At 50.7% G+C, this 24260-nt stretch overlaps 10 protein-coding genes across 10 annotated transcripts; 5 read left to right on the top strand and 5 right to left on the bottom strand.

Moving 5' to 3' along the window:
- Positions 1 to 1131: 1131 nt before the first annotated feature.
- On the top strand, positions 1132 to 1963 carry N0V89_007962 (uncharacterized protein; the record flags this gene model as incomplete). Its single annotated transcript, XM_056216722.1, has 2 exons — positions 1132 to 1485; positions 1541 to 1963. The coding sequence occupies 2 exons, from the start codon at positions 1132 to 1134 to the stop codon at positions 1961 to 1963; spliced, it is 777 nt and encodes a 258-aa protein (XP_056068278.1).
- Positions 1964 to 2525: 562 nt separating this feature from the next.
- On the top strand, positions 2526 to 5854 carry N0V89_007961 (uncharacterized protein; the record flags this gene model as incomplete). The annotated part of the gene is made up of 2 exons (XM_056216721.1): positions 2526 to 2866; positions 3001 to 5854. The coding sequence occupies 2 exons, from the start codon at positions 2526 to 2528 to the stop codon at positions 5852 to 5854; spliced, it is 3195 nt and encodes a 1064-aa protein (XP_056068277.1).
- Positions 5855 to 6051: 197 nt separating this feature from the next.
- Positions 6052 to 6598, top strand: N0V89_007960 (uncharacterized protein; the record flags this gene model as incomplete). The annotated part of the gene is made up of 2 exons (XM_056216720.1): positions 6052 to 6335; positions 6514 to 6598. The coding sequence occupies 2 exons, from the start codon at positions 6052 to 6054 to the stop codon at positions 6596 to 6598; spliced, it is 369 nt and encodes a 122-aa protein (XP_056068276.1).
- A 1439-nt stretch (positions 6599 to 8037) lies between these two features.
- On the top strand, positions 8038 to 9618 carry N0V89_007959 (uncharacterized protein; the record flags this gene model as incomplete). The annotated part of the gene is made up of 1 exon (XM_056216719.1): positions 8038 to 9618. The coding sequence occupies one exon, from the start codon at positions 8038 to 8040 to the stop codon at positions 9616 to 9618; it is 1581 nt and encodes a 526-aa protein (XP_056068275.1).
- Positions 9619 to 10279: 661 nt separating this feature from the next.
- Positions 10280 to 12058, bottom strand: N0V89_007958 (uncharacterized protein; the record flags this gene model as incomplete). Its single annotated transcript, XM_056216718.1, has 1 exon — positions 10280 to 12058. One exon carries the CDS (start codon positions 12056 to 12058, stop codon positions 10280 to 10282), a length of 1779 nt encoding a protein of 592 aa, XP_056068274.1.
- Positions 12059 to 12689: 631 nt separating this feature from the next.
- Positions 12690 to 14510, bottom strand: N0V89_007957 (uncharacterized protein; the record flags this gene model as incomplete). The annotated part of the gene is made up of 2 exons (XM_056216717.1): positions 12690 to 13773; positions 14140 to 14510. 2 exons carry the CDS (start codon positions 14508 to 14510, stop codon positions 12690 to 12692), a joined length of 1455 nt encoding a protein of 484 aa, XP_056068273.1.
- Positions 14511 to 16707: 2197 nt separating this feature from the next.
- On the bottom strand, positions 16708 to 17546 carry N0V89_007956 (uncharacterized protein; the record flags this gene model as incomplete). Its single annotated transcript, XM_056216716.1, has 2 exons — positions 16708 to 17340; positions 17385 to 17546. The coding sequence occupies 2 exons, from the start codon at positions 17544 to 17546 to the stop codon at positions 16708 to 16710; spliced, it is 795 nt and encodes a 264-aa protein (XP_056068272.1).
- A 911-nt stretch (positions 17547 to 18457) lies between these two features.
- On the bottom strand, positions 18458 to 20322 carry N0V89_007955 (uncharacterized protein; the record flags this gene model as incomplete). Its single annotated transcript, XM_056216715.1, has 6 exons — positions 18458 to 18738; positions 18793 to 19027; positions 19076 to 19769; positions 19819 to 20043; positions 20095 to 20171; positions 20230 to 20322. The coding sequence occupies 6 exons, from the start codon at positions 20320 to 20322 to the stop codon at positions 18458 to 18460; spliced, it is 1605 nt and encodes a 534-aa protein (XP_056068271.1).
- A 1449-nt stretch (positions 20323 to 21771) lies between these two features.
- N0V89_007954 (uncharacterized protein) lies at positions 21772 to 22185 on the top strand (the record flags this gene model as incomplete). The annotated part of the gene is made up of 1 exon (XM_056216714.1): positions 21772 to 22185. The coding sequence occupies one exon, from the start codon at positions 21772 to 21774 to the stop codon at positions 22183 to 22185; it is 414 nt and encodes a 137-aa protein (XP_056068270.1).
- A 1349-nt stretch (positions 22186 to 23534) lies between these two features.
- N0V89_007953 (uncharacterized protein) lies at positions 23535 to 24208 on the bottom strand (the record flags this gene model as incomplete). Its single annotated transcript, XM_056216713.1, has 2 exons — positions 23535 to 24055; positions 24103 to 24208. The coding sequence occupies 2 exons, from the start codon at positions 24206 to 24208 to the stop codon at positions 23535 to 23537; spliced, it is 627 nt and encodes a 208-aa protein (XP_056068269.1).
- Between the last annotated feature and the right edge of the window lie 52 nt (positions 24209 to 24260).

The raw sequence follows: 24260 nt of genomic DNA, 5'->3' as shown, positions 1-24260 counted from the left end.
GTGGGGTACAGTCCCTGCATAGGCGTGGAGTTGCAGCACTCGTCACCGACGAAATGGACGACCGAGAGTGGTAGGTCCACGGCTGGACAGACATGCCTCGTCTCCACATCCCGCAATCTCCCTCATGACACCGCGCAGAAAGCGGTCGACAATCGGCCGTATCCTAAGCCAAACCGATCTCTCCCGACACACAAAGACGAGATTCGACAATCCTTGCACCCTGGGATTCACGAGGCGCACGGTGAAGAGACAAGGCCTGTCGGTAAGGCGCGCATGATAAGACAACGTTACGTTCGCGTATCTGACCGACGTCTACCTGCTGGAAGGGTCTGGTGTTTCGGACCGTGGCTGGTCGAGTGCTGCCGCGAGGCGGTCATGGCGATTGCAGCCCTGCGGCGTGTCGTCCTGCTCACGGACTCGGATCAGGCCGAAGCTCTACAACCGCGAGCTCGGCATGAGCCTGATAGGCATCAAGGAAACGACGGTCGCCATGGCGGCGCGGCAGGCGAAACTTCAGGCGACGTTTGGGTCTTCTAAAACAGGCGCACGTTAGCAGGGCTCCGACGGCCTCACCCGCGCTCCCGATGGCCGCGATGGCCGCGTCATATGGCTGAATGCTCGATGCTGCGCCGGGATCGCAGAAACACCAGGCGCCGGCATGCTTAGCTGCGCGAAACGTGCGCCAACGTCTGGATGTGTGGAGTGGTGAATTCAGTGAAGGCTACTTCGGGTTAGCCCGGCAGATGTCGCCATTTCTTTATCACGCTTCGCGTTGCGCCGCCGGCGGGGCTTCACGCCGTCTCGAAGAAGACTAGAACCCGACCTTCACCACCATGAGCCTGGCCAAATTATTAATATGGACTCCGAACCGACCTCCTGCTCCTATCAGTGTCAGTTCAGCTCCTGTTCCTCCTGCGCCCGTGGTACTGGTACTGCGCTGACAGATTCCCCCGCCACAGTGCCCTTCCCGACCCTTTCCGATCAGTGACAGCTACCCCGGTTCCGCTGTCGCATAGTGACCACGAGTGCTTTGATTTCAAGCGTTTTTGGGCGGCCCTTTTCTGCATTTCTGTTTATTCGAGATACCCCATGGAACTTTCTATTCAAATGTCCAAAACGCAGTCACCAGCCATGACGAGAAGGCGCGTTGGTTCCGAAGCCCTTACGCCGCCTATAAGCGTCGACGACCCCGAAGGCGCCTGTCTTCTGTCGCGCGCTGTTCACGTCCTCTCTACCGCCGCGACCGCTCTCTCACAGGTCACTATCCTATATCAGTCTGACCCTATCGCGCGGGAGGGCCTCCTGCAGGCAGTCGAATGCATCAAGAGCGTCAAGGAAGCCGGTGGCAAGTTGCTCATCTGCGGCGTGGGCAAGAGCGGGCTTGTGGGGAAGAAGACGGTGGCGAGCATGAAGAGTCTGGGTATCCCATGCACCTTCCTGCACCCCGCTGAAGCATTGCACGGCGATCTGGGTGACATTCGACCCGTAAGGAAAACCTCCCCCCCATGTCTGCCACCGAGACTAACATTCTCATGTCCAGATTGACGCGATCATGTTCATCTCCTACTCTGGCAAGACCGCCGAGCTCATGACTGTCCTCGATCATGTCCCCTCTTCCATACCCGTGCTGGCCATCACATCTCAGACGAAGCCAGCCGACTGCCCACTCCTCCGCGATAGAGTCGATGGGATATTGCTCCCCGCACCGATCCATGAGCTAGAGGAAGTCTCATTCGGCGTGTGTGCGCCAACTACCTCCACGACAGTGGCTATCGCAGTAGGCGACATGCTCATGCTCACGCTCGCCCAAGCCTTGCACGCAGACGACACCAAGCAAGTCTTCAAACGGAACCACCCAGGCGGTGCCATCGGCGAGAACGCGAAGCGGAAGGCAGAAGACCACGACATCGAAGAAGTTACGAAATGTACAAAGAAGCATGCCGGGCTCATGTCGCCCGCGTGATTGGTAGACAGCATATGCGGTGTATATATGGGACGGCCATCTGTAGAGGCCACGGCAGGCGCTGGCACACACATAGAGGCGGCGTTATATGGGACAGGGAACCTGCGCGAGACATGCTATTGGACGGACCAAGCATGCGCGGGCGCCTCTTGTGCACACGACTGAGACGAAAGCTCTCAGCTTTTCTGGTTCAGAAATACCCTCGCTTGTTATTACGAGCGCTGTTTTTTGCCTTTGGCAATACTTCTCCTAAAGATGCATCGTTCTTGCCGTGGCTGTGTCCGTCCTGCTTTGCGGAGAACCCGTGACCAGTGCTCACCGGTTTATGATCCACGTCATTGTACGACGCAAAGTGTGGCCACTCAACTGCGCGAACACGAGTTGTTAAGCGCCACCTCCACTCAACAGCTAGAGGAGACCCTGCAACATCCACAGGGGTGAGCGACGAGGGGCTACACCATGACACCTTCACGACCACCTCGCGAAGCGTTCCACTGCTCTGCTCTTGTCGATGATTCCGATCGAATAACGCTCCTTCAGTCACGCCCTTGGCCTCGGCAATATGGACCCGGTCACGGCGGTTGGTCTTGTTGCCAACATTTTACAGTTCGTGGAACTAGGCTGCAAGATCTTTACCAATGCGAAAGAGATCCGGCATTCGGCGTCTGGGCTGACGCAAAATGACCAGAGAACGATGGACGTGATAAGCGAGATGCACAGGCTCTCCTTGAATCTCGAAACACCTGGTAGAGAACCTAGCGACGCAAATGAGAAGGCACTCTTTAAGCTTGCATGCGAATGTCGGAAGCTATCACACGAGATTCTGAAGCTACTGGATAAGACCTCCACGAAAAATCCTGGTTCTAAGAGCGAAGCCATACGTTCGACGGTTCGCAGGATGAGGTACGCAAGAGAAAAAGAGGAGCTTGAGGAAAGGTTGAACGAATGTCGCTCCCAATTACACCTACACCTCAATTGCGTCTCAGGGTACGCTTGAAATCATTCGATGATTGATCCACGGACTGAAGTTACGACAGGTCGAACATCAAAGATCGATTGATATCGCTCGCCATTGACAATGAAACTCAACTAAGCACGATCAACGACCTGAACGCAAACCTGAAACATCTTCATGACCGACTCTCTTCATCATCTTCAAGCAACGACGACCTTATGCAGAAGGTCCGGGAACTCGTGCAGCTTCCACAGGCTGCTAGAGAAGCCGTTGCTCAACAGCAGATTTTGCGAATGCTAGACAATGATGATTTCAACCTGCGATATGATATTGTCGATAAAGCTCATCGAGAAACGTTCAGATGGATCGTTGAAGAAGGCAATAATGCCGAGTCTGAGCGTTTGTCCGATAGCCGCAAGCTCCTCCGTACATGGTTAGCTGAGGAGCAGGGAGGATTTCACATTGCGGGAAAGTTAGGCTCTGGAAAATCTACGCTCATGAAGTTCCTTTTCAGCCACCCCAAAACGGTTTCCGATTTGCAAGAATGGTCAGGTACGCGAGAATTCAAATCCTCTTTCAGGTCCATGGTCAGCTTACACTATCTAGGTACCCGGCGACTTGCTTTCGTCAACTTTTTCTTTTGGAGACCGGGATCAACATGGCAAAACTCTGTTAGAGGCCTTCTGCAACATTTGGTCTACGGCACACTCCGGTCATGCCCCGAACTCATTCAGGTTGCATTTCCGGTTCTTTGGGAAGAAACAGTCCAATCTTTCAGACACCCTTTCGAGCCATATCACTACGATAGACGCTCGATCGGGGATGAGACTATCCAGACCGCTCTTGGCAATATCCTCACTCACGCAAAAGTCCATAAGACGCACCGATTGTGCTTCTTTATAGATGCTCTTGATGAGCAGAATGATCCATCACCCCAAAACGACCATAAAGCTCTAGTAGAAATGATACAGAGTTGGAGCGAGTCTTCCGATGGTGCACTTAAGGTGTGCGTATCCAGTCGCGAGGATAACGTTTTCATGAACGCTTTCAATCCAAACAGGAGGTTACGACTGCAAGATTTAACAAGGCAGGATCTTGAAGAGTACGTCGATCAGAAGCTTCCAGACATCCCTTCCACGGATACGCGTCAGCGGATTTCAGCTACGATAGTGGAGCGCTCATGCGGTATCTTTCTTTGGGTAGTCTTGGTAGTGAAAGCACTGCGTGAAGCCTTTGAAGACGGACGCGAGTTGAGCGATTTTGAGGCGGAACTGAATTGCCTACCGTCCGAACTGGAAGCTCTATTTGCGTACTTACTCAGGACTATCCCGGTATCAAGACGTAGAAACGCGTATTGTTTCTTAAGACTGATGCCGTATCCCACAACTATCCGCATCCCTCTACACGGAGTACTGTATCTGGAAAAGTATTTGAAGAATCCCCGTTTCGCTCTTGAAGAAGGCCCATCTAAGCCCAGATTTGGCCAGGATCCACATTCCAGGGTCTCTCCGCGAGAAGAAGCGGAGCTTGTAAAGGCTCGAAAAACGCTGCAAGGAGATTGTCGAGGGTTAGTAGAGAGTCAGGAGTATGAAGGGAAACATCACGTGGTTTTTACACACAGATCTGTGCCAGAATTCCTCGAGAAGCCCGCCACGAAAGAGCTCATGGGTAGTGAAACCAGTGATTTCATCGTCGGGGAAGCTCTTGCTCAGATGCTGTTGGGACAGCTCCGTGCAGCTGATGAAAGTAGAGCTGATATTGATCCTCAATACAAAACGTTAACTTTAGGGTACATCTTCGACGTTCTCTATATATATCACGACAAAAAGAGAAGGCAACATGACCCGACGAACGAATATTTGACGGTTCTTGAAAATGAACTACAACGCAAACGGGTGGCAATACTCGGGCCATATACCTATTCGCTTCCAGGATTCGGAGATATCCTGAAGTCGTTGTTTCGCAACGATGACCGCGATGAACAAGAGGCCACCAGGATTTTCCATCCGTGTTACGCGCTAGCTATTTTTGGGGATCTCGACTACGTTGAATGGAAGCTCGAGCAGGATCCACTGTTAATGGTACACGCCGGTAACAGATCGCTGTTGCTTGTTTTCATGATCTCAGGACTCACGAGCCGGGACTGCAACTGGTGGGGTCCACAGGTTGTTAGGATAGCTCAACAACTGCTTGCCATGGGTTCTCTGGAGAGCCCTCACTGCATCCTTGCGATGCTAATCATGTGGCTGACACTTTGGCAGTCGGATGATCACCAGAAGTTCATGGGATCAAAGCCTTTTTTTGGCCCACTGTTTGCTGCGCTGCTCGGAAAGGTTGAAGAAGAGAACCATTTCGCGAACAATTTTAGTGTAGAACGCATGGTCATGGATAAATCAACGGTTCTGGAGGTATATTGGAATGAAGAAAGTCTGACGTATGAGCAATATGGTAACGATTGCAGGAGAGGACGAGGAATTGAGCTTGCCCAAGCACTTGGGAATGATCGTTTCAAATTGAGGGATGTGATAGAACTTCTGAACTTTGAAAACGGCGATGAAATCCTGGCACTCATCGATAGGATCGAGGCGCCAGCGGGCTCTAGCGGTGGGCTAGATCAGACCGCCGATACGAGTCGCACTTCTACTTCCCATACTCAGATGCGAAACCTGAGCGTGGGGCTCAGCGCTGAGCCGCTTGAGAAGGATGCTTCTGTTGAGCGCGAGAAACCGAAAGAAGAAGCTGCAGATGATTGTGAGGCAACTCCAGTCCAAGCGCTCCGCTGGCATCTCCGTAGTTCGCTGTCTGGTTTGAGGACAGTATATTTCCTGTTTGCTCTCGTAGGTAGGTTGTCTACGCTCCTTAGTCCATCGCGACCGCTGATATACCGACCAGGAATCCTATGTGCCTTCCTTGTCTATCGCGTTCTGTCTGGGTAAATTCCCACGTAGCTATTCACCAAATCGATATGCTCCTTCCTTATTGTCAAATGCTACTCCCTGATATCGTGAACTCTACCGTCCCTGCCGCCCTCGCTCACCCAACCTGCCACTTCACGCCTCCAACATGTTCTCGACCTTCGGCAACACTCGATCATCGCCTTTCTCTCGCTATTGCTACTACCCCCCGCACAACCATGCTCAACCTCCTCGGCTCGCTCACCAAGAACGGCTGGCGCGAGACCTTCCGCATACTCCGCCACTCTGAGAACACAATCTGCAAGCGGGCGTTCCCGCCTCGCAAGGAATACGCGCACATCCGGCGGCGCGATCGCAAAGGCCGCAAGATGCGGGCGACGGCGTTTCAGCTGGTTGAAGAGCAGCAGGGAAGCGAAGCGACGAAGACGTATAGACGGGTGGACGACGGTGGGGAGGTCGAAGATGACAAGGTCAAAGAGCTTGTTTTGGAGAGGAAGACTGTGTATGGGAGAGGGCAGAGGCAGCGGGAGGGCACGAGGGAGAATGTGAATGGGAAGAAAAGGGGAGTGCGAGTTGAGGAGAGGGAGTTGCAGGTATGGGTTTACTGCTCGAACCTTCTCCTTCCTCAACTCTCCAAGTTGCTTCATGGATTGAGTGACTGAACTGAACAACTTTCCTAGGCGAGACCCACACCGAAAGGCAACGCAACACCAACACACCGCCGACTGCCAGCTAAACCCAATGGCGAGAGACGCAATCCACTGAGCCGTTCGTCACAGTACCGATCTACCCACGAGAACTCCAGCGTCGAGTTGCCGCGCTCCCATAGACGACGGGAAGCCAAAACGAAGCCTCCCTGCCAGAACCGGACTACTCCCAGCAACCTATCTAGTTCGACAAGCAAGGCTGGCGCGAAAAGTCCCTTCTCGCAACCGGCGATGAGCAAACGAGACTCCCACGCCTTCGTCTTCGGCAACGATGCTTCCACAACACTGAACCAGAGCGCGGTAGATGATGCAGAAACCGCGTTCACAGATCCTTTCGCTCGGACAGATGGCGCAGCAACATCCGCGCAAAGCATCGTAGCTAGCCGTTCTCACGTCTCGCGCGTGAGGAAGGACCCCGGACCGTCGAAAGAAACGGTTACTACGGTCCGCAGGGTGAGCGCGTCGCAACGAATTGCGGGACGTGGATCGAGGACGGGGACGGGGCCGGACGAGGAGTAAGTCGAGGAGGAGGTCTACTTCTGAGAGGGGGAAGGGGGCTATGGAAGGGGTGTGCAGTGTTGTCTAGGGTCATGCGATAGTGCGGAGGAAAAAGAGTTGGAGGTGTGAGCTGAGTAGACATCGGGCGGGGACGGTACTGGGTTTTTATTGATATGGCGTGTTTTTGGAGAATCGGCGCTACGAGGCTTGAAAGCATCATTTCACTACTATGTTCATCTTACGGCCTTGCCCATGTCCCCTCTCATCGCTGGGAATCGTGGGAGAATGTGGCGGTGTTTTCATCTCGTCGGTAACCTTGGAATCTTCTGACTGCATGTGGCACGTACCGTGAGCTTTGGCTATTGCTTTACGCATGGTAGGAAGCACAGAGGGAGTCTTGGGGAATGGCGATACATGTATGCCTCTACATGCTCTACATTTTCTCCTTCGGTACTTTCATCACGTGCTATCATGTAACGTATGTGGGAATCCTCTGCAGGTAAGCTAGCAAAACCCTGGTAGCCTTCCTACACAGATTGGGGCAGTACACTGCACGAATTGAGGCCTCAGATCCTAGGCAGACATCGGAAGGCTGATCTATATCTATATGTAGTCCACGTGCGATCATGCAGATCATTCGAGCTAAACGACCCGGATCCCGGCTTGTATGCATGTGATAGTGTAATGGTCAATAATTGCGTACAAGTTCGTCGCATAATACACTTCTCCGCATAAACCATCATCGTCGTTCCCTTCGCTGCATCAAGAGGAGTTGGTTAAAGATGACATTCCCCAGAATAAGAGGGTCCACCTCCCTGACATTCACGGAAGGTGCCCCGCACCCTGTTAGCCAAGCCAAGACGGGAAGCGACGCACGTCAACACCTCCCTCCCGCGTCCCGAGCGATAGCGAGTCTCCGCGCCGCGTTCACCATGATGCCGGCTACTACCCATTGATCGCGTACCAATGTAGTCGCATGCGCGACCTACTTCGAACCAAATGCCGCTCCTCACGCCGACGCGCGCCCTCGTCGTCTTGACCTCGTTCCTGCTCGTCAGTTTCCTCTGGACATGGGGGTTACCGCACCAATACGCTGCGCCTACGCTGCCGATAGTCAACCATGATAAGGGAGAAGAGAAACCAATTGCCGGGCAACTTCTTCCGGAACCGTTGATTGCAAATGTGGGCGCAGAGGGCGCGAAGAATGAGAAGGCCACACCTACGACGCTTGTGACGGAGATGAAGCCTGGTCCTACCAGGTCGGCAGACATAGGCTCTGATAAGAATTGCAAAGATGTGCGCGGCGCGTCGGACGTTATGATCGTTATCCGGACCAGCAGAGCAGAGGTGGAGAAGCCTCCAGCCCACCTTGTGAAGCTGCTGGCCTGCGCACACCACTTCCTCATCTTCAGCGATCACGAAGGCGAGATCGACGGTCATCCTATACACGATGCGCTCGATATCATTCCAAATACAACAAGATCAAATCACGAAGAATTTCTAGAGTACGAGAAAATGAAGGCGGACAAGAAATACAAGCCGAGCACGGAGAAGGCAAAGGCATTAGACAAGTGGAAATGGCTTCCCATGGTGTACAAGGTGGCAACAATGGCGCCGAATCATAGATTCTACATGTTTATCGAGCCCGAAACGAGCTTGAGCTGGACGAATCTTTTGCAGTGGCTGGACCGCCTGGACTACCGCATCCCCTACTACAGCGGCGTACCCGATACTGTGGATGACAAGAGATACGCGCAGCGCAGTCCCGGCATCATGCTCTCGTACGGTGCTCTGCAGCAGTACTGGCCAAGACACGAGGAGCTGTATGCGACAGAGTGGGAACCTCTAGCTGCGACGGAGTCCCGCGGCTCCCTCATTCTCGCGACCGCCATGAAGCAAGCGCACGTCGAATTCTACTCTTCCTTCGGCCTTCTGGACCCCGAGACCCCGAGCAGTCTGATCTGGGGCCAAAAGTTTTGGTGCACACCTGTTGTCTCCTGGCATGGCTTGACTTCTACTCAAGCCGACTCACTCTGGGATACGCAAGAAGCCTGGACGAAGAAACACGGCTGGGCTACGCCGTACACGCACTACAATGCTTTCGAGCAGTTCGTCAAGCCGCATCTGGCAGAGCAGAAAGAAGACTGGGATAACGTGTCGTCGGACACGCAGCTTACTGCGGAGTCAGGCCGGCGCGAGAAGCTGGCTAAGCAGAAGGCGGAGGGCAAGGCCGAAGGGACGATCGAACACCAAGTACCCAAGGACCCACCCAAAGACGCAAGTAAAAACACAAAACCATTCCCCAAACGTGACGACTCCCTCGACACCCTCTTCCAAGTCGCCGCCGACAGCCCCGAAAACTGCAAGGCCACATGCCAGAAGACAGACGACTGTCTCCAGTGGAAGTACACCCCCGCCGGCGACGGGGCGTGCCACCTCGGCAAATCTCTACGTCTTGGTGCGAAGGTCAACCCCGATGCTAAGGGAAAGTGGACGAGTGGCTGGATGTTAGATCGCGTCAATAGGATCACGGAGGAGTGGGGCAGGTGCGAGAGGGCGGAGTGGAGGTTCAATCAGTAGGATGGTTGGGCTTACGACGGGATCTGGCATGCCCATGGGTGGGATGTGGAGCAGGTGCTTTTTTTGATTGAGTCTTGGATGCACGGGGAAAACTCACGTATGCGCGTTTGTATGTGACGTGGAACTGGTGTTAGGTGTATGGTTAGGTTACTGGTGGTGGGTGAGGGGCGGAATACCCCAGCTTGTTGTAGGATATGGTACTTGTTCTGTTCACTGTGAGCTGGAGCGGAGCAGGTAAGGAGTGATGGTAGTTGGATTTTCTATGTAAGAGACTAGCTAGCTAAATGAGGAATGAAAGTAAGGAATGACTGATGTGATAAGGGAAGGTGTACGGAGGGGTGATGTGAATGAGGATGCTGGAGTGGTGTTGGGAAGGGGTGTGGGGTGGGGAGGAAAGGTTAGCGTACCCGCTGAGGAAGAGATGGAGGGAATGATGGGAAAGCTCCAGAGTAAGATAAGACGCGAGTAGAGAAGAAAGCAGATGACTTGCAGTAAAAGAGAAAAGTAGGGAACGGGAGTAGGAGCCGGACAGTGTGGCTCGAGAAGCTCTAGTTGAAAAGAGTGAAACGAAGGGAGGCGACTCGATGGCGGGCGTACTTCCGATCTGCGAGGTAATGACGACCGTTAGGAGTGGCGCATGTCGCCGTACCTACTCCCCTCTTCAACCCTGCCACTGCGATTCCAACCCAAGCTCCTCCATCCGACTCAGCACATCCTGAACCCCATTCCAGGTCTGTATCTGCTTCTCTATCTCATTGCTGAGGTTCTGCTCTGCCAGCTTGAGGAGCGGGAGTTCCTCGTATAATTCGTCCAGTACCTCCTCGGGAATAGTTTCTCGAACGTTGTTCCAGTGAAGGTAGCTTTTGTGCACCGAGGTAAGGCTGTAGGAAAGGCGGTTTTGTAGCTGGGTTTCTCGTAGGTTTAATTCGTCGGCGGTGTGAAGCGTATGGATTGATTCTTGTGTCTCGTCGGCGGAGGCTGCGGCTGATGGTGCTTCATTGTTCGCTGAAGAGAGGTTTGGTGGACTGATAGCATGTTTTCCTTTTGACGACTTTTCTTTGTTCCTCTCACGAAGGATCCTTGCGGTGGCTGAAGGCGTGTAGGAATAATTCTCCTCCTCGTCCGCCCCTACGTCTGGTGCCTCTTCGTAGTTGACCCTCTGCTGTCGAGTTGCCCTAGTAGCTTTCTGTCCACCTAGCCTGATTTTGGGTACGGCTTTGGGCTTGGCTTGGCTCTTGGTGGGCTTGGACTTAACGCTCTGTTGATAGAATTTCACCCCGTTTTCAAGATACCGCTTGAAAGTCTGGTTGATCACGATAAGACTCTTATTGATTGGTACTCCTTCCTCTTCGTACTTCAACAGGAAGCAGTATTGTGTCACGTACGTTAGAGGGAGGTAGTTGCTGCCTTTCTCGGATCCTTTGGTAGCTTTGAAGGGTTCGGCCAAGTTGAGTTCACCCAAGTCGGGAGACCATCCCGTAGCTAGAGTGCGGCTACCGACCACCTCGCCGTTGGCATTTGTTAAATTCATTTCGCATGGTTGAACGACTCCTTGCTTCTTTCCTTGGGGGTAAGTCATGTACATCCATGCCTCGCAACGGTTAGTTGCTCCCTTCGATTTCCCAATGTAGAGGCGAAAAGGTAGGTAAAAGCGTTCGTCCTTGTCGTGCGGTTCGAACTTGAGATTCAAGTCTTGTAATGTAGGCAATGTATCGACAGCAGGGACTGATGTTCTAATCTCGTTCAGGATAGCCCGGACAGATCTCCTGTTAGCGTCGCGATTGTTATCCTGGTCGGATGCCATGAGGCCATTTGTTGGTGAGGTTCTCGTGAGTTCTTGTTCCATGAATTGTTGTCCCATTAGTTGTTGTTCTGTGAATGGTTGTTCCGTGGGTTGTTGTTGCCCAATCTCCGGAGCCCTAGCCTTGAACTCCTCGGTCTCTCCTAGCATTTCCAAAGCTTCGCATAGAGCATCCACATCAATGTCTCCAGAGAACCTAAATGATACTAGAGTATTGGCCGCCCACTGTAAGATGTAGTATTGCAAAAGCGCAGCAGTTCGTCGGTTCATTGGCCTCTCGAACAGCCCATTGTAAAGCTCCGGATGCCAGGCGAAGACCCCCTTCTTCCTTATATTCTCATGATCCATTCCTGCTACCCAGTCGTGACGGGGACGCGAATGGTTGCGAGAATAGTCTGGGTACGTCCGAGGGACTGAATTGAGGTGTAATGTGCAATCCCCAGCGTAAGTAGCCTGCGGCCATACACAGCCGATGTTCAGCGCCGGAGCAACACCTTCAAGGGTAATGTCGTAGTCATCAACTGGAGGTAGATTCTGGAGAACATGGTTGAGACCCGTGGCAATAATCTTTGCCCAGATCTCTGTTATCTTCGTTTGGTTGCGCTCTTGAATATCCGGAAGCTGCTGGAAAGCGGACATAGTCGACTTATTGCTTCAAAGGGAACAGCGAAGCTTACAATGAGCTTTGGTGGCTTTGGGGACGGGGAGCTGGGTAACCTGATATACAATATCTATTTGTTTGGCAACATTCACGCGGTCTGACACAAGTCGATTCAAAGCTGCTTGTTATAGCCGCGTGACAGAAGAAGCAAGCTTCGCAAGGACAACAAACGCACGACCAACCGTGAGATCTGCTCAGTAGCCTGTAATGCCTTGAATACACAGACTATACTGTTACTACGGCACCTTCACGAGACGGTAGGCGATGCACTGCGTCTTTGCAGGGAAAATTCCGAAAGGGCAGAAGTGGGTTGCACGTTTCGAAAGCGGGCTGGTCATTTGTGCCTACAGGAGCAGATGGAGTAGCAATGAAATGTATTTACTACTGGTTCATTGTACCAGAGGTCTTGAATGGAAGTATAAGTTAATCGAATGAGTGGCTTTCAAAATCTAAACAACACCTTCGCACTAGAGTAATGAGCGTACAAATACAAGAAACAAGCAAAACTATAGAGACCACAGGGAATCTTGAATGAGCGACGTCCCATATCAGTTGGCATTTGCACCGAAATTTAACAAACTTGCTCCCCTTAATACGCATTGCAACCCCTCATAGGAATTCTTTACTGCGATTCTCGACGCGCCATCTCCTCAAAGTTTCGCGAGAGATTGTATTATAACCGAAATCAGGGATGTCTTCCACGCCTATGACTTCTTGAATCTTCCTATCAATGTCTCGAAGTGCAACTGTCGTGTCATCCAACTCCTCCTCTAGTTCGTAAGTTGCATTACGGTGTTTCTGAACCTGTTGCTGTAAGCCCCTATGCCTTTCTCCAAGTATATTCTTTTGCGCTCGTAGCTGGTTCAAGTTGGGGGTGTTTGGGCTTCCCGGTGGAGCCACATCATCCACAATTTCGTAGGAAGAAGCACCTTTTTCGTGCTCAGGTGGGGATGTTGGACTTAATAATGTCTGCTTCAAGGGTGTTTTTGGAAAAGGTTGCCCGATACCGGCTTGCAAATTTGATGTGACTTGAGCAGCGTCGATGGCTTTACTGTTCTCGCTCTTATCGGATTGAGTAGGGAATAAATGCGATGCTGGAGATGGCTGTGTGATGGTATATCGAGGATCTGCTGCGGCCTGAACAGATTGGTAGGGCATCTCTTTGTCTTCGCCTTGCGCGATGTGAGACTGTGAAGGAGGGTACGCTTTCGTGTATGCGTTTACACCATTTCCGAGATATCTGGCATAGCCGTTGTTCATATGAATGTCGTTTTCTTTCAACTCCAGGCCTTTTTGCTGATAAGCGAGAAAGAAGTAGTACCTCCCTATGTTAAACATCGGGTAGGTGTACTCGCCACCCGCCTTGCCAGTTAAAAAGGGTTCCAGTAAAGTGATACCGTAGTCTGTGATAATTGTTTTCGTCTTCAGTTCCTTCAACGGAATAGTCTCCAATCGTTCTGGATGGACGATCTCAATCTCACAGGGCGGGTACCGCGTTGTTGAACCCTTCTCGATATACATCCAGACCTTGCCTCTGTTTATGTTCCCAATACAAAGTCGCAGTGGCAGGAAGTTGTCGCTTTTGTGGTTGCATTCCTGTATCTCCACATCTTTCAAGTGAGGTAAATTGACCAGGTTTGGTACTTCAGAAGGGCTCTTGAGATTTTGTATGACCCCCGAAACGAAGGGAGTTCTGTCATTTGAATTACTTGTGTCGCTATCGAATCCGGGATGCTGTGTGCTTGGCAGGGCACCTTTTGGTGGTCGTGCCTGCGTGGTTGACTGACGTAAAGAACTTGTAGGCAGAACAACAGGGCCCGAACTCCTCGACGAGACCGAGGCACTGATAGCACGATCAGCTGCTTGGATGGGCTGCGTCCTGTTCTAAAAATTCTTGAAGCCATCAGTCTCGCTAAGCATGTGCAAAGCCTCGCGTAAGTCATTGCGCTCAATATCCCCGAATGTGAAAGACTGAGGTAGAGTATAATGAAGAGCGTCAGAAGAATCTGCTGCCCATTGCAGAAGGTAATAATTAAGAAGCGCACGAATGAGTCGATACATAGCAGGTTCCTCTAATAGGCCTTCGTACAATGTTGTGTTCCAGTCAAATGGTTCTTTCTTGCCCATAGCGTACCCTTTCACGAATGTCATTTCCTTCTCGGGGTGGTTTTTCTTTTTCTTGAGTTGAAGCCGATTGCTGTGGCCTCTGATCGACAAGCTAAGTCGCTCTTCGTGATCATCCACTACGTAGCCCAGATCGAGGCAGGGGTCATCGGTGTTATCTAGAGAGATCCGATGTTCTTTATACGAAGGGAGAAGATCCACTACGTGCCCAAGTTTCTGATCACGTAGGTATTGGTTGATTTGCTGTAGCATTTTCAAACTGCGTGGTTGTGCGTCTTCATTGGGCTGCTGAGGAGCTGATGACATATTGAAAAAGTGATACCACCGAAAGTTTGGGGAAAAAGAGTCGTGTAGGTGTTCTATGTCCCACTGGTGGAAAGTCCTCTAAAGACAAAGCATAGTAGAATAAATACGGACTTCAAGTTTGCGTGTTTTCAATCACACGAGACGGGTGCCTTGCCACAAATAATACCTGACTCTGATTTCGGAGGAACGGCAGCTTGTGGTAAGTACGCAAGCTATGGAATCCTGATTGTTAGAACATTTGACTATTGCTGTATCTGTTTGGTACTTGCAGTGAGGGGATGGAGAAGCATCCTGATGCGCGGATAGGCGAAGAAAGATCAATGAAATCAACTTTTGGCCAAATAGCTGCACCAGTCCCCATACATCATATAGGTCAATATCGAAATCTGAGTCCGAAAATATCGTATTGATCCATACTGCCATAAATAGACACCATAGGATCAATGCTAAAAGCGATCTAGAACAGTGCGTGCCATCCGCAAATACTAATTCAATCTGCCAATGAGATCGCGTTTTGGTGCTGCACAATCGTGCATTGCACGGCTACCTGGTTCACAATACCAGCTCCGAAGTCTGCAATGCGTCTAGCTGTCTTATCAACATTGTGAGCAAGTATCGTAAAGGTACAATACGTCTGATTTCGAGGATCATGATCTAGTGAGATACAATGTTCAAGGTTTTCCATAGATACATAAAACCACACTCAAGTGTGGTCCGAACTCAGGTGATCCAAGAACAGAAAGAAACAACCAATAACAGGGCACTCCAATACAGAACAGCATACATGTTCGAACACATCATCCGTCTCAGCGCTCTGCAGATAATCTTTGAAAAGCCGCAGATTAGTTTGAACCCTCCAGAAGCGGGGAAATTTCTAGCCTGTTTCGTGAGGCTGGCCGGCCGTGTCACGATGACCTTCGACTCTTACCCTAACAACTCTGGCTGGCGCAGAGTATACGAGACTCTGTCGCAGGAGTGGTTTCATATTGTTGCTGAAACCAATGTGAATGAGGACAATAGGGCTACCTGCACAACATTGATCTACAGCGCACCATTCGTAGGCTGTGGAAGCTAACCCGATATCACTGCCGGCACGATCGACAGTGTGGAGAAGAGCTATGGGCCCATGTTGCTACTCTCATCATCGTCTTCGGTCTGCGTCTATTGGGGATTTTAAGCTCAGATGATCCACGCTTAATTGATCTGCTTTTGGAGCGTGAGCAGCAACTCCCTCCTGGACGTGCAATCGCAGTGTGGCGGGAAGAGCGGGAATATTGGGCGAATCGATTGAAAGCTATTGAGATTGCTCAAATGGTTCCTGTGTCTGAGGTTTCTGAGCCCTGTACTAGCACGGAAGCTGAATGCAATATCTGTACGGAGCGCATGGTGGACGCTGTGAAGGTAAAGGCCTGCGGCCACTTGTTCTGTGCGGAGTGCCTCGAAGCTTGGATGCATAAGAGCGAAGGTGCGACGGATCGCTGTCCAATGTGTAGGACTGTTCTCGCCCCAAACCCCGCTTGATTGACGATAAGTCTCACACTCTGTCTTTATTTGGCATGGAGGTACTAGAACTAGAACCTTTATAAAGTTGAATATTATAGCGCCTAGAAATCAGTACACATACGGTGTGTCGAGTGTCAAACACTACTGTCAGATTACTTCTCTGGTAATCTCTAAATCAAGAATATATTGAAACAACGTGTTGTGCTATGGGAGATATAAGCTTTGCATCTAACACAGTTATTTCATTTTGTAACTGTTCATGGGAGGTATTTAATGAGTTTGAAAGCCTCATAACATTTGCTATCGCCAATCAATATGAGCTATCAAATAAACTCTATGTGGGTGATTTCCCTCAACTGGACCATGGCACCGTAGTGATCCCCAAAGACACCTCTTTTAAAAGAAAATAGAGAAACCCTTTCACAAGAAATAGACGCACTGTTGGAGAAGAGTTGAAGCTAAAATGGGGCTGCAGCACTTCCATGTGAGTTCATATCTTAGTGAAAGCCTTCCAATCTCCAAGTCCATGGCAGTAGAAAAGACCGCTCCAAAGTGCAACCTTGTGCTATGAACTTTGCTAATTAGCGTTCATTCATGTTGCGCCCGATGTTTGATTCTCTCGCATGAGTCCCAGCAGTGTTGACCTTGGGAACAGATCTGGAATTGGACGTACCTTGGTGACTGGTATATCCCATCACTCACTACTCTCGCGCGAATTAGCGTCGGCCTTTTGAGCAGCCTGAGCAGCCTGAGCGCGGTGCGTCTTGATCCGATCGTGAGCTGCACGATTGGCCTCCACACGACCGAGCGGTAGTATAGGCCTCTCGGCAGCCGCCAGGCCCCTATACCAGTCTCGATGTTCCAGGTTACCCATTACTGTGCCTTTCCAGCTTCGGCTTGAGTCACCACACTCCAACACTGCCACATGGTCGAACATGGGCACCCCGTTATCCACGGTCGCGTTGGAGAGGACATCATCGATCAGCGCGTCGAAAAGCACCCACTCGATGCGGTCCTCGTCCAGAAGGCGAAAGCCCAGAGCACTGCCTTGATCTCGGAAGACGTTCCACAGATAGGTTTCCTCAGTGAAGCCGATGGGAACATCGTCACCATCCGGTACAAGGTTCTTCTCTGAACCATTGTAGTTGCACAGAGTGTCCGTCGATTCTAGACGGCGGACGAAACCGGGGACTGTGGTGTTGCAGAGTGCCTCGAATTGAGATACCGAGAAGAGGTGGTGAGGGAAGTGGTAAATCTCGATGGTCTTTACAAACGAGCGATATTCGATCTGCCTGAGGAGATTGTGGTGGCGGTTTTGGGGAGCCATCTTAACAATGATGGTAAGCTGGTATTGGTGGGTGAGGTCGTGACGGATTGGACTTGAGAGTTGATCGGTCTTGAGCTGGAAATGTTGATAAGCAGAGTTATGATGGGTGGCTCTGTCTTTAAGGTGATCTTATTGAGAGGTGGTGTAGCTTTATGAGTGCCAAGGCGCGCGGTGGAGGTGAAGGGTCCTGTGCACAGCTTGGTCATGTGCACATATGTGACCAGATCGAGACAACGTGTTAGGTATCGGGTGGCCCGTGAACTTTCTTTGCAGTTCTCGGGATAGACTGGTGCGGCTTTCACGAACGTCCTAAAGCTAGGCCAAGCTACATGGTGATCTGGGGGTCCATGGACCTTAGCTTTGCGATGGAACCTTTTCATTGGTTGCTCCGTTTGCGACCAAGGCAGCCCAAGATATATCTTTCACTCAGATATAGATTCTTCTGGTCCCATTATGCTATACGATTCCTTTTGGGCACGTATAATTATCTATACATTGAGGTTCTTAAGAGCAAAAATTATATAGAGCATCGAACATGATTTGAACAACAAGTCGCGGTTTGAATTCATTCTGATGGAAACTTGGGGCACTTAATAGCGAGCATATAAATTAATTTATTGCCGCGCGACAACCATGAGATGTATACAAACTAAGGAACAACTAGCACAGTCATAACAAGCGGATTTCAGGAAACAGTGCCAGAAAGCTTTTTGCCCACGAAGCACACACCATGTCGATTCAGGGCATGGTACATGACTTAGAAGCTACTCAGAGCTGATCAACCAGCTATTGCAGTCCTTGAATGCTCTCGCCAAGCGAGACAGAAGACATTATTCGAATACAATCCTCAATAGAGGAGAACGCAAGAGCAAGTTCCTGGAGTCGAGTTGTATCCGGACACAAGTCAATATTCGAAAATTATGCGACTGCTAGTCCTACCTACCTCTGGATCCGACTCGTCGATTAAAAGGACTAGACCCTCAAGCAAGTAAGGGATAGGAGATCGTGGAAGGCTTCAACATAGAGGTGTAGAGAACAGTGAAAAACAAGTCCTCATTAGATGCCTGCAAATCGATGCATTATGATTATGTGAACCCCGTTGATTGATACGTGGCGCTCAGATGCGCTCAAAATGCTCACTGGCTGACTTCGCATCCTCAACACCTTTGACATCAGCGTCGCTCTCCCACACCATTGCGCGTGGAGTGGGCACAAACTTATTCCTCACATTGTTCTGAGAGAAAAGCTCGTCCATGTGTTCCAAAGAAACTCCTTTAGTCTCTGGAATTAAGAACCACGCGTAGATGACCATAACAAAGCAAAAGCTTCCATACACGAAGTACGTGCCAAAGCCGTTCTTACCGAGTGTCGCGAACATGGACGGTGTTGCTTTTGCGACTGTAGAATACGATCAGCTCGAGACCTCAACTACATGTTTAAGCATAGGCCTACCAACGAAGTTGAACAGCCACTGGCTTGCAACTGCCATACCCATCATGAGTGCGCGCAGTCGAGCAGGGGGAATCTCGGAGCTGTACGTCCAGACCACAGGACCCCAGCCGAATTGATACACGGAGGCGAAAATATAGATCATGACCAACGCGACGTAGCCAGCCGCTGAGATGGGTTCGCCTTTGACAGGTGGGTCGAAACGGATGTAGAAGCCGACATAGAACAGTGCAAGTCCCTACATGAATCAGTAAGTTATATAGCAGGACAAGATTTTAAGTCTTACCTGTACGCAGCCAGTCCACAGTAGCGACTTCCTTCTACCGAGAGAATCTGTGACAAAGAAGATGAAAATTGCGCACGCTACCATCTTGACGATGCCATATATTCCCGTGGCAAACAGACCAACGGAGCTACCGGAAAGGCCCACCGATGCGAAGATTGTAGGGCTGTAGTATGTCATGGCGTTCGTTCCGGTCAGGTTACTCCACATCATAAGCGTGATGCAAAGGATCGATCGTCTGCGATATGATTTGATGGTGAAGGCTTCCTTCAACATGCTCCACGCCGATTTACCACCGGTGAGCGCGCGTTCCTCTTCCAATTGAAGTTCAATACCACCCATCTCGTCAACTACGTATTGATGAGTTGGAGGAAGACCACGTAGGGTCGCCAGTACCTGGAGAGCCTTTGTGGGATTCTTCTGAGCAAGCCACCTCGGTGATTCATTGGCAAAGAACATGCCAACGCAGAGTGTGATACCCGGGACCGCTTGGATAGCCAGAGGCAAGACGTATTGAATTTGGCCATGCAAGTGAAGGTTGCTCCCGTAGTTGATCCAGAACGCAAGTGTCAAGCCAGACACCAAGGTCAGCTGGTAGAGACCTGTGAGAAGGCCTCGGATGCCTCTAGGTGCGTTTTCAGAGACGTAGAGTGGGTTGACCGTGCTCGCAATACCAACCGCGAGGCCAGCGAGTAGCCTGTAGCGCATTAGAATCATATCTGACTGTGGGTACTTTGCGCACTGACCGTCCCACGTATAGCACTTCAACATGGCCTGATGCACCAGCTTGACAAGCCACACCAGCGAAGAGGAGGAAGGATGCGTAAATGAGTGACCATCTTCTTCCAAACTTATTCGCCAGCCAGGACGCGAAGAGGGCGCCCGCGAAGGCACCGGCTTGGATTACAGAAACGATGTTGGAAGAAAGGTTTGCGAGCTCGGTGGGAGACTTGTCCTTGAGGCCGTACTGCCTGTGCACCACATTAGCAAGTGTCCAGTCATGAACAGAGCGATGATCATACCGCTGAAATGTATCCATTGTCAGCACACCGCCCATGATGCCCATGTCCATACCGAACAGAAGGGCTCCGGAGCAGGCCTTTCCGCCACAATTAGTATGTTGCACTGAGTATTCGCTGACGGCACGGGAGACTCACAACCAGACTGACGAGGAAGACGCGTCCATTGTAGATCTCCGGCGGATCCGACTTTGTTGAATCGTTCTTGACGATGCATTGCAAGAAGCCCATAATGCTCTATTACTGATGTGGGATTTGAGCTGGTTGCGATGCCTTACTGTCGGTGCTGTGGGTTTTATCTTGTAGACTGACAGGCAGCTAATCAAAGGCTACGCTAGACTAGAAACTTTGACATTGTTGTTCTTAGATGAATACCAAGGTCAAAATCGAGCAACCGGCTATAGATGGGCCAGCGTGTGCGGTCGGCTATGTCAGTCACTAATTGACGATGACATAAGCCCAGTTTTGCGCATGCCGCACCCCATAGTCACGTTTCTGGGGAAAGGCGGAGTGAATGCATAATGCTGGGAACTCCTGTAGCGCCCAAGGAAATATGGAGCACGCGCCTCTGGACGTGGCGTAGCGTTAGGCGGATTTAGCTTCGGTTGTAGATGGTAAGCCGACAAGCACAGTTTTCCCGCTTTGCGCATGCACAACAGGTAAATGTTTTCCGGGTGTTCCGCAGCTATCAATTACTAATGCTGAGATCATCGCGTGCAAGCGTAAAGCGAGTATTGCCGCAGTGAATCTATGCGCGAAGTGCTCATCGTAGCTCTGGAGAGGCCGGATTGCATCCACGCCACGAGTAGGTCATCTGGCGTTCCTACCGAAGTGTTGCATGTATTTTAGGAGTATTCAGGATGAAGCCCCTGCTTGGGGACTGGTGACGTCGCATGAAAAATAACATTGCTGTCAATTCTGGGTCCTAAGTCTTGACCAAAGAGCGTGTCCGCTAGGTGTAGAAGAATCAAATTGCCTGGATGTGCATCGCTTGCCGTTCGTGCTAGAGCACTAAAATGCCTAATAGTTGACAGTAGACGAATGTCCGAAAGCCAATAAGTCAACTGTCGTTAGGCCGGCAACAAGCAATTCCCACTCGTGACGTCATTGGTGTAGCTCTTAAATCACGTGATGCGAGGAACTCATCAAGTGTGCATATCGACCTTGTGAAAGCATCGTTCGTAGTACTGAGTCCCTCAATGGAATTCATATTAATCAATCGTCTGCAGAAATATGTCGAGGTCTTCGTACCTTACTGCAGCATGCTCGACCATCCCGCTATGCGTTTGCACATATCTTTGATTGCATTTTAGTATATCAAGCAGGCAAGAGAAGTCCTAAATCTGTCAAACGAGGCCTCAAGCGTACGGTCGACGTGCACACCGTAGTCATAGAGAATTATGGCAACCCCACGTAAGCGCGTTCAGCTCAGGATTCTTCACATGACACGCAGCGACCTAGATCATTCCAATGCTAACTATAATGGTACAAGGGAACCAAAATATGCGACATAGGAGCTGCAGTTTTACTGAAAGTATAAATCGACACGAACCTCATACACCCAAGAACTGACCATTGTACCTTCCACTCATCAAAAGATCGAATGCCAGCGTGCCCTGAGTCTGGACCATGCGTAGGTATCCCACCACATATCTCTCAAACAATATTTGAACTTAAAACATGGAAGCTACGAAATCGCCCAAGTCTATTATCGGATATCCTGCCGGCCTGCTACCAATCGGTGGCGACGTTACTGTCGAGATCGTCGATCCTCCGTGTCCTCTGCAGCCAATCACAGACGCACAGTACGTTGATAGCAAGACCATGTCCCGAGGACCAGGCATGCATACAAAATACCTACCCTATATTTACTCTGCCGTCAATGGCAAACTGGTTACGGGTGGTTCTTACGCTTTCGACACTTTCGGAAACGCAAGAGACTATGCGCGCTGGGCGACAGAAGACTTCGAGGTCGGCGAGGAGGGGAAGAAGATCAAGATCTGGGACCAACCGATGTTCGAAAGCCATAGGAGCTGGGTGTGGCAGGTTTTGGGGCGCATACTTTCACAGAGCAGGAAACCCATGCGTGCATGACATTGGTCCAGTGGAAGTACACAGGAGAAGACACGGAGTAGGCACTGGTTCAGAGGTTCCCGGGAATGAAGGATGAGGTCAAAAAGATGGGCAGAGTCGCAGTCTGGTTGCTGCACAACTCGAAAGAGACTATGGCTGGGTTGCAGTTGGCTTTCGCGAAAGAGGCTGGAGATGTTGACGAATCAGTCAGTCGCTCAGAAGGCTCTTATACGTGCCAGCGCTCAACGCTCACTAGAGTACCTATTGCCGGATGGACTGATTTAGGAGTGTTTTTATGACCGTGTTACTCTTCTAACAACCTTATGGCTGCCAAACTCCCGCACGGCAGGTGAGGCTGAGCTTCATATCCCGTTGCTCCCGGTGGTGGTACCGAACATCACCCACGTGTTTCTTAGGAGCTGAGTGTCGGGAAACAGTCCATTACTGGCGTCTAGAGTAGAAGCAAGGTAATCGTCTGAAGGGGGCGCAACTCCTGCGGACCGCGCAGGCAGCACACCTTAATCTGGGTGAATCTCTTTGAGCAATTCAACTATACTGGTCAATCCTTCATCTTCTGCCCGTTTTATGGCTTCATGCCAATCACCAGGGGCTAAACGTCCGTGGCATTTGAAAAGCTCAAGGCAAAAAGCGGTGTGTTCCTGTATGACTGCCCACAAGAACATCCTCGGTAGAATAGTATTGAAAGCTCCGTACTCATCCGCCAACATTTTCTCTAGGTTCCAGTGTGTTGCGTCCGCAGTCATATTCATGGTGTCGCGATCAATGACAGCCCCTTCCGCCAGCAGGATCCGCACTATCTCAGTGTACCCGCGGGAACAAGCCCTTTTAAGCGGACTCTGCATGTGTGGCGTTGAGATATGAGCTCCAAGATTCAGCAAGTATTGAACCATCGCACGCCAATCCTTTTGACATGCATTCTCTAAAAACTCGACCCAAAGAGTCTGCTTTATATCCGAGGCAGTTAGCTGTGCTCTAAGCGTCCGCAGTCTATCAAAAATGTATGGCCTAGGTGTATGCATCAATGTGTTGATGTCCATTTCTTGCTCGTGATCTGATGGCTCGAAAGGCCGGAAAGCCCTCCGCGCAACGAGTTCATGCAAAAGCCCCAGAATGCATGGTAGTCGTCGTTGATGTGGTTGCTGATATTGATGAGGCATGAAGCGATCTCCCCACCATCGTATAAGCTCTACGTTGAGTGTTTCGAGACTTGTGTCGAGCGCAAGGTATCTCTCCGGCGGTGACGCTGGTCGAACCGGAAGTATAATCTTCTCGAATTCGGTAACGTCGCCTTTCAGCGAAACATAGGTGATGTAACAAGCTCGCGATATACTTGCATGCTGGACATCAAGCTACGCCAGGATTATTTCCAGCGCGAAAAAGTCGTTGGCTTGTACTCCAGCAACACAAAGCTCGCATAAAGCATCCCCATCTTCTCGCCATAGATCCTGCAGCGCCGCGGAGGTGCTGAGTATCTCCACGATGGAAAGGTCGCCTGAGTGGATTGCTGTCCTGACCAAATCGTGTTCGAAACGAAGTGCATCAATGTCGAGCAGGCCTGGCGGTCCTAATGAACCTAATTCTGTGTGAGGATCACAAAGACGTTTGATCATCAAGTGCATTCCTCTATTGGCTTTCCGCGACAGTAAGGAGATGTTGGCTTCGAAAGACCATTCACTGTTGCCGCCATAATCGGCTAGGGTACGAGCTAAACGTCGGAACTCATCCCACAATGGGTTGACAGGGAGCACGTGCAGTAGTCGCCAGATCATGAACTCCGTACCGAGTTCCCCAAGCTTATACAGCTGCACAGCAAGACCTTCGAGGAAGGGCGACTGACGAAGAATCTTCATGATTTGGACGTCCAAGTGGCCTTCCACTTCTTTAGGTTGACAATTGTGTGGCTTGTGGAGCACTTACGGTTGCCTAGGCGATGTCTTATCGCTCCACGAACGCGCATTGCGTGAGCGAGAAATTCTAGGATTAGGTCCAATGGAAGTGCCATGATGTTGAACATAGGAGCCATAGTTTCGACACGCATCTGGAGCTATGATGTTGGTGAAGAAGAGATGGAACAT

Source organism: Didymosphaeria variabile, assembly GCF_027946475.1.
Source record: "Didymosphaeria variabile strain IMI 356815 chromosome Unknown scaffold_6, whole genome shotgun sequence".
Classification (NCBI taxonomy): domain Eukaryota; kingdom Fungi; phylum Ascomycota; class Dothideomycetes; order Pleosporales; family Didymosphaeriaceae; genus Didymosphaeria; species Didymosphaeria variabile.
Note: the sequence above shows the minus strand (reverse complement) of the source record. Positions and strands in the feature narration are given on the sequence as shown.